At 45.6% G+C, this 8,986-nt stretch overlaps 1 protein-coding gene across 1 annotated transcript in view; it reads right to left on the bottom strand.

Annotated features, from left to right (window-relative positions):
- Positions 1-4,699: 4,699 nt before the first annotated feature.
- The window catches only part of LOC119578582 (basic proline-rich protein-like), a 13,945-nt gene continuing 9,658 nt past the window's right edge, over positions 4,700-8,986 (bottom strand). Inside the window, exon 6 of the mRNA XM_037926149.1 lies at positions 4,700-6,046. Within this exon, the coding sequence (XP_037782077.1) occupies positions 5,346-6,046 (701 nt within the window). The 3' untranslated portion in view covers positions 4,700-5,345. The remainder of the gene's footprint in view (positions 6,047-8,986) is intronic.

Genomic DNA, 8,986 nt, shown 5'->3' with positions numbered 1-8,986 from the left:
CTATGCAGGAGGTAAAGGTTAAACAGTCCTGCAGACGGCAAACAGTCCATCCTCCATTCGATGGTTCCATAGTAGGAGAGAAGACAGCACAACCTGCATTTCTATCCATTTGTTAAGAACCGTCCATGTAGAGGGTGTGGGAGGCAAGAATGGAAGATGTTACATTGGTAATGGCCTCCAGGGATAGTTGTTTCTGTTGGCAAGATAGGTACGTCTTACAGGTGGGTGTGTAGGAAACGATTACTGGAGGAATCTGCCATGGGAGGGGTCAACTTACTTCAAACATTCCTAATAAGAGCATAGCCACCTGGTCGGAGCTGTGGGTGACAAGAATTCTAATGATGCCTGTACAATGTGAAGCATGACTGGAGGAGTGGAGACACTTAACAGTAAAGAACGTTACGTTGGCATAGACTCGTTCCATTAGAGGAGGGAGATGAAGTTCCTGCTGCATGTTAGCATTGGACATCCTTGAATGCAGTGCATTTGATTTTTTAAGGGGATCTAGCACTGTCTTGGAGAGATAACTAAGACTGGAGATAGGTAATCAGCTACTGAATATATAGATATTTCTGGCCACGGGAATGGAGACTCCAAAAGCATTGTTGGTCAGCCATCGGAGGGGTTCAAGGCACCGTTGCAGTCGTGTCAATATTTCCTTGAAAATAGGATGGACACGAAAACCAGGGTGGTGGGAAGGACTCAAACTGGAGTGCCCAAATAAAGATACTGTGTGCAGAATGGTATAATACTGGGGCCTGCTAGAAATTCAGATAGTGTTTGTGGGTTTTGTGGAGAGATCCTGCTGTTTTCAGGAGAGATGATGACGCCACATGAAGCGGAAGATGTGTAAAATGAATGAAGTAAGTGCTGTAGATCTTCTGGGAAGTTGAAGTAAACGTAGATATCAACATAGCATGTGATATAAGGATATTGAAAAGACATGGACGAAGGACACTTCCCTATGGAATCCTAAGAAAAAAAAAAAAAAAAAAAAAAAAAAAAAAACACCGGGCGGAAGGCAATGGCAAACCACCGCTCTAAATTGCCAAGAAAAATCATGGAAGCCCATGATCGTCGGGGCCGCGGTGGCCGAATGGTTGGAGCGTCGGACTCAAGACTGTCACGACGGCAATCTGAGTTCGAGGGTTCGAGTCACCGACCGGCGCGTTGTTCCCGTGGGCAAGGAACTTCACCTCGATTGCCTACCTAGCCACTGGGTGGCCAAGCCAGCCCAAGTCAGTGCTAGTCCCAAGCCCGGATAAAATAGAGAGTATGATTACCGAAAAATGGTAACACCGGCACTCTCCGTGGAAAGGAACTGGGGACCCTACCACGTACTCACTCCAAGAGCATCACAACATGAAAACTACAATTAAGTATCATGCTGTGACCACGGCGGCTCAGACATGAACCTACCGTTAAAAAGAGAGGATAATCTATTGCTTAAGTATCCTCGTATCCATTGCAGGAGATTTCCACTTATACCAAAGTCTTCAAGCTGGTTGAGGATCACACCTGGATTTGCAATGTCAAAGGCACTTTTCACTTCAGTGAACGCCACAAGACTTGTAGAGGAGAGGCGGGTGTATAGCTCTAATAGACAATGGTACATGCTGCGATGTGGCAGGAATCCATATAATCTGGATGAGAATTTGTCCTGAAGGCGATTCAGGAGGATACGTTCCAGCACTTTACAGAAGCATGACGTAAGGGATATTGATTTAAATTTGTCCATGCTAGGCTTAGGAACATGTACAATGAGTCCCTTCATCTAGCCTTGCGGCACATATCCCTGTTGGAGGGGACTACTGGATGTCTGGTATTGTTGTAAGTTGTCCGGAGTTGGATTCATCTCATAAACAAGAAAGGAGATGAGTATAGCTTCTCACAAGAATTAAGATCAAGCTTGAAGATGATAGCAGACATGTAGATAGAGCTAGGACAGTACTTTGGGTAGATACTGAAACAGATACGTTGATAGGCACAAGAATGCACAGCAGGAATCGAATACTGAAGGTACCAATACAGGGTCCCAAGCATTAAATTCACCCATATATATACTGTGCTGTGATCTATGGGAGAAGGCAGAGCATCAGTATCAATCCTTTTGAATAAACTGCAGAGACAAATAGTTCTTTCTCCCAGCTTAACGTCAAGGAGTTGAAAAGTGGTACTGACATCAAATGCATGAAGTAGTCGTTGCTCAACAGAGGAGTGGATATTTCCATTTCCATTTCGCATCATTTGTGGGAGGTAGGTCTTGCTACTGTATTAAAGTTGATGCAATAGCAGAGGGAGGGGTACAATGAATGCAGGTACAGGAGTCATGTGCACCCAAGCATCAGGCACCCTTTTAGATACAGTGCAGTATCGGGAAATGTGTCCAAAGCCCGGGCATTTGCAACACCATGGCTGCTCTTCCCGCATCTTGCGTAATTCACAGGATGAGAGTCACGAAAGGAAACTGAAGGTAACAGTTGGCAGTGGTGTCTCAGGGAGGGTCCAGATAATAATGAGTCGATTAACAAGTATGTCCTTCTGATGAAATCGGCGAGCAGAATAAACAACAGGTTGTTCTGTAACTTTGGAGGGATTGACACTAACATGATACCGTGTGAGGAGAAAAGTGGAATATTTGTGAGGCCTCTCAGAGAAATCTTGCTTATCAAGCTGCAGAGCCAAATTTTATCCCTTTGTGACACTGTTTACAATATCCTGACGGCTCCTAGACAAAGTATATCAATACAAGTTTGATATACTCTGCTCGCGAATGTAGATAAGGTATGAATGAGAATGAATATCTTCACAATACAAGAGACTGTGTTGTGAAGAGATTCATTCTCATTCATACCTTATCTACATTTGTCAATATGAATGCGGTTCATTCTGCTCGCGAAGCAAATGTTGGAAAAAACTAATTATACACAGTAGTAGGCCCATGCGATGTATGTTATGGCACGGCAGAGAACGGGAGTCGGAGGCGATATCATGAGTATCACAAGGTGCTGAATACAGCAGGGAACCATGGAATATAGGAGAACACACTCTGAGGCCTTGTTTACGTCTAAGCATGTGGAGAGAGCACTTTACCCAAAGGGTGGTATCTATTTAAGCAAGTCAACAAATATACGATTATTTTTTTAAACCTGTTAAAACAGAAAAAATATATATATATTGTAATGATTATTTGTTGTTACATTTCGCATAATATTATTGGGATATACTAGAAATCATTGCCAAGGCATGTTTATTAACCTGTGTTGACTAATGTATCGTCCCCTCAACAACAGTTGATAAATTTGATATATTTGGAAAGAACAGTCATCTGTTTGAACATTTGTTGGCCTATAAGATCGTAATGCAATGAAAAATAAGTGAAATATGGGTATTCATGCTTACAAATGGGTGATTCTCAGGCCTATGGAATTGAACAATATTTGTGAGACGTTGGTTCCATCAAGGACAAAAGAAATAGAAATGGAACAGTAACAGTAGTAAAAAAAAAAAAAAAAAAAAAAAAAAAAAAAAAAATCATGGATCCTATTTGAAGTATTAAATAAATGAATTAGTAAGGATACAATCTTCTCTGAATTAACAAACTCATATAGGCCTGTGTCTTTCCACTTCATTAATTACCAAATCTGTGAAAAACTGCCAGCAGCTGCATAATATATTCTGATAAATTCTTAGACGAATTTAAACCACAAAAATAATAATAATAATAAATAGCATAATTTCACATAATTAAATAATTAAGACTTTATTGCACATTTAAAGCGTCTCATGATATTCTCAAACTCGGTGCCGCCTCGAGCGCGGCACTGGAGAATCGCCAGTGACCCTCTAAGCTGGTAGTGTTAGTTTACAGTATAGAGCATATTTTAAGCCGGATCTTTAGGTAGCATATATTCAAATATATAATCTAGAGTCGAAGATGTGAAGATTTATACAGTACCTTTGAGTTGTGTTTGATGGCATTACAGCCAAGGCCTTGAATCTTTGAAATATAGTAACATAGATTAGACAAACTTGATCTGCCACTTTCGTCTTGAAAGTAAAAATCCATTTTCCAGTAAACTGGTGTCTGGAAATTAACCATTACCACATTTATTGCCTCAGGGGGGGTACTCACGAGATTTATCTTGGCTGGGAGAGAAAGTCTTTGAAAATGTCCTTGATATCCAACCTTTAAATTGTCCTTATGAGACGCCTGCAACAATACTGCGATTTCACAGGTTTTCAGAAATGACATGGAAAACTTTCCTGATACTTTTTTTACTCAATATCAAACGTTCATTGGGACGTTTTGTCCTTAATTACAGCAGTTTTCTCACAGATAGATACAGATAGCGACACGCACCTTCTCAATTGACGCAATGACATCGAATGTACCTACCTAAGTGTTAACTTTGAAATGTGGGCCAGAGTGAGGCAAAGACGAAATCGCTAAGGACAGTCAATAAACGAGTCATAGACAAATTCTACGACGATTTTCTCAAGAACTGTTTTTAGGGCAGTCCTAAAATATGTCAAAGAAAAATCTATGGCCCTTCCTGAATACTGCCCCTGAACTTTCAGAAATGGTAAATAAAGGTTACAACATTAATTACATCGCAGTAATTTTAGTTTTCCTCTATAATTCTCTGCTGCCACACACAACCATATAGAATGGAAAATATGAAATGAAATAAGCCAAGTTAATGTATCTTTTATTATAAACTCAAAACCACATCTTGCAGATGGTAAAATCATGTCTATTGGGCCGTCATTTTTATCTACAGTACTATTAGAACCTATAAAAAACAATTGCACCCAACATGAGATATTAACAACGAAAAAAAAACACAGATACAGGCACCAAAATATGTAGAAAGAACTTTATTTCACGGACATATGTGTAAGACTAGACTAAATAATTAATGAAAAGAAAGCTCTAACTACAGTTAAGATTTTCGAGAATAATGTATGGGAAAATTCTCCTCGTGATTTTTTGTTATCTGTTTCAGGCTTCCTTTTCCACTCCTTTCACTGACGATGTCCTTTCGAGTGACAAAGCCACCTCCTCCAGTGGATGCAATGGTGCCTCTGCATCCTCCACCGTTCACATTCCCGTTTTGATCTCCCAGATTCTCCTTTTCTATCTTGATAAACACTCCAATACCTAGGGGTTTCAAAATACTGAAATGGTAAAATGTTGATTTGAGATACCTTGAATGAGGGATGTACCAGAGCAATCCTATAGTCACTATTTGAGGCATATATTGTTATTAAAGAGGTAAGTTGACTACTACGCTACGGATATGAAAATAGGGATATCTAAACAACGGTTCTCATATGCATCTCTACGAAGGAGCTCCATAGGAAGAACTGGGAGCCTTCGGAGGAGCTCCATAGGAAGGACTTGGGGCCTTTGGAGGAGCTCCGTAAGAAGGACTGGGAGCTTTTGGAGGAGCTCCATAAGAAGGACTGGGAGCCTTTGGAGGGGCCCCATAGGATGGACTAGGAGCTTTTGGAGGAGCTCCATAAGAAGGACTGGGAGCCTTTGGAGGGGCTCCATAAGATGGACTAGGGGCCTTTGGAGGAGCTCCGTAAGAAGGACTGGGAGCTTTAGGAGGAGCTCCATAAGATGGACTAGGGGCTTTTGGAGGGGCTCCATAGGAAGGACTGGGAGCCTTAGGAGGAGCTCCATAGGATGGGCTAGGGGCCTTGGGAGGAGCTCCATAGGATGGGCTAGGGGCCTTGGGAGGAGCTCCATAGGAAGGACTGGGAGCCTTGGGGGGAGCTCCGTAAGATGGACTAGGGGCCTTTGGAGGAGCTCCATAGGATGGGCGAGGGCGTCCTTTGCTAGGGCGAGGACGACGGTGTCCTTTACTAGGTCGAGATTTCTGAGGTCTTCGTTGTCCTTTTGACGGACGACGAGGCCGGCCATAGGAGGGCCTTGATCTGCTGGGCCTCCGAGAGCGGGACCGAGGCTGAGCGCGAGGGATAAAAGGAGATCTTCTAATTCTATCAGAGGATTCTAACACAGCTACGTCACCTCGAACTGGAAGGCAAAAGAGAAAGTAGATTTGTTAGTATAAGGATGAAATCTCTAGGTATGGTTTGAGAAACTTGGTCTGACTTACCTTAGTTACGGTGCCCGGAACCGCCACAGCCAACTCCCAGGGTGACTGTGGGTCCTTCCAACTCCTGCTTCTCTTCGATTGCCATAACCTCCAATTCCACCTCCTCCTCCTCCTCCTCTGTTGCCATAACCTACAGCTCCACTTCCTCCTCCACTACCATGACCTCCAACACCGCCTCCTCCTCCTCCAATTCCACCTCCAATTCCACCTCCCCCATTACTATAATCGCCAACAGCGCTTCCTCTTCCGTTGCCCAAACCTCCAGGACCTCCAACTCCAGCTCCTCCTCCACTACCAAAGCCCTGCACACCACCTCCTCCTCCTCCAGCATAACCTCCTACAGCGGTGCCACGCCCCCCCACAGTGCCCCCCACTCCGCTGCCATATCCTCCTCCAGCACTGCCGGAGACTCCTCTGACTCCAAACCCACTGCCACATGCTCCCCCAACACAACCTACACCTGCACCTCCTTCTCTATATCCTGTGATTCCTCCAACTCCTCCTCCAGTGCCGGCATACCCTCCTCCAACTCCTGTTCCCTCTCCAACTTTACCAATATTTTCTCCAACTCCGATTCCTCCTCCATCTGCCCCTCCTGCGTTGCCAGTTCCTCCTCTAACGTTACCATATCCTCCTCCAACTCCACCTCCAGTGCCTCCTCCTCCTCCAACATTGTTATAATCTCCTCCAGCACCTCCTGCATTACCACGCCCTCCGATGAAATCACCACCAACTACTACTCCAACATTGTCATACCCTCCGCCAGTTCCAAGTCTTGCTCCAACATTACCATATCCTCCTCCAACTCCGCCTCCAACTCCAGTTCCTACTCCAGCTCCAGCATTACCATATCCTCCTCCAATTCCACCTCCAACCCTTGCTCCAACATTATCATATCCAACTCCACCTCCTACACCTGTCCCTTCTCCAACATTACTGTATCCTCCGCCAGCTCCACCTCCAACTCCAGCTCCTACTCCTGCTCCAACATTACCATATCCTACTCCAGCACCACCTCCACCACTACCTCCAACGCCACCTCCAACTCCAGCTCCTACCCCTGCTCCAACACTACCATATCCTACTCCAGCACCACCTCCAACCCCACCTCTAACATCGTATCCTGCTCCAACTCCACCTCCTACACCTGTCCCTTCTCCAACATTACTATATCTTCCGCCAGATCAAGCTCCAACTCCAGCTCCTACTCCTGCTCCAACATTACCATATCCTACTCCAGCGCCACCTCCAACACTACCTCCAACTCCACCTCCAACTCCAGCTCCTACTCCTGCTCCAACATTACCATATCCTACTCCAACTCCAGCTCCAGCTCCACCTCCAACCCCAGTCCACGCTCCAACAGTACCTCTCGCGCCAGCAGTGGCGTGCCCTCCTCCAACACCAACCGCTCTTCCAACCCCAGCAACCAGCCCTTCTCCATTCTTTCCTCCACTAACCCCAACTCCTCCTCCAACACTGCCATAACCTCCTCCGAATCCCTCATTTGCCCCAACACCTCGACCTCCTCCTCCTCCAGTGTTAACATATGCTCCATCAGTTCCTCCAACACTGACACGTCCACCACCAACTCCACCTCCTTCCCGACCACCACTTCCATATCCACCTCCAACACTTCCTCCAGCAATGCCATATCCACCTCCACTTCCACTTCCAACCGCTGTTCCTACTCTTATTCCACCTCTCGCTCCACCTCCCCGCCCTCCACGCACTCCAGATCCACCTCCGCCGTCATTCGAACCACCTGCAGCGTACCCAGTGGCATAGGACGAGGTGCGCGGCGCCCCGAAATCGAACCCCCGTCCAGCAAAGCCGCCGCCACTGCCCGTACTTCTGCTATACCCTCTCCCAGCGCCTCCACCTCCACCATACCCTCCTTCTGTGCCTCCGCCAGTGTTGCCAGAAGCATGTGCTCCTCCTGCTCCTCCTCCCCCACCACCAACGTTGCCAGTAACATAAGTTCCTCCACCAGTGTTACCACCACCATAAACCCCTCGTCCTCCTCCACCAGTGTTGCTAGCAACATATGTTCCTCCACCAGTGTTATCACCACCATAAACCACTCCTCCTCCTCCTCCAGTTATGCCAGCAACATATCCTTCTCCTCCTCCTCCTCTTCCGGCAGTATTACCACCACCATAAAGTCTTCCTCCTCCTCCTCCGCCTCTTACAGCAACAGTGTTACCACCGCCAAATCCTCCCCTTCCAGTAGCATATCCTATTGCTACTCCTCCGCCAGCATTACCACCACCATGGACACCTCCTCCTCCTCCTCTTCCTCCTCCAGTGTTCCCAAACATATCTCCTCTTCCTCCTCCTCCTCCTCCTCCTCCTACAATACTACCACCACCATACCCTGCTCCTCCTCCACCAGTGTTTCCAGTAGCATATCCCCCTCCACCACCACCACCAGCGTTGCCAGCATTATATCCTCTTCCTCCTCCTCCAGTGTTGCCACCACCTCCAGCCCAGTGCACCAGTCCTCCCAGCTTCCCTGCAACACTTTCCACTGCAAAAGGGAAGAAACTGATTACGCAACGAATGCAAAAATATTTCTGCATGATTCGCCTGCCATGCACATGAAGCGTGTAGGTATCTTGTAATTATCCGTTTAGTTGCAAGTGTCATTCGCATTCAAAAGCGTTTTCATGTTTCATTTCATCCCAGATGTACTTACTTACTGCCTTGCTTAATTTACAGAAATAAAAAGATATAAAACTATACTCATACTTTTCCACTCACACACCAAAATTGCCTCAACTTATTGTCAATCTTCATTTAATGTTTTTTTTATGCATTCATAACAAATCTTTTAAGACGCCTAAGAGGACATCTTC

Source organism: Penaeus monodon, chromosome 11, assembly GCF_015228065.2.
Source record: "Penaeus monodon isolate SGIC_2016 chromosome 11, NSTDA_Pmon_1, whole genome shotgun sequence".
NCBI lineage: Eukaryota > Metazoa > Arthropoda > Malacostraca > Decapoda > Penaeidae > Penaeus > Penaeus monodon.
This window is presented reverse-complemented; position numbering and strand designations above follow the sequence as displayed.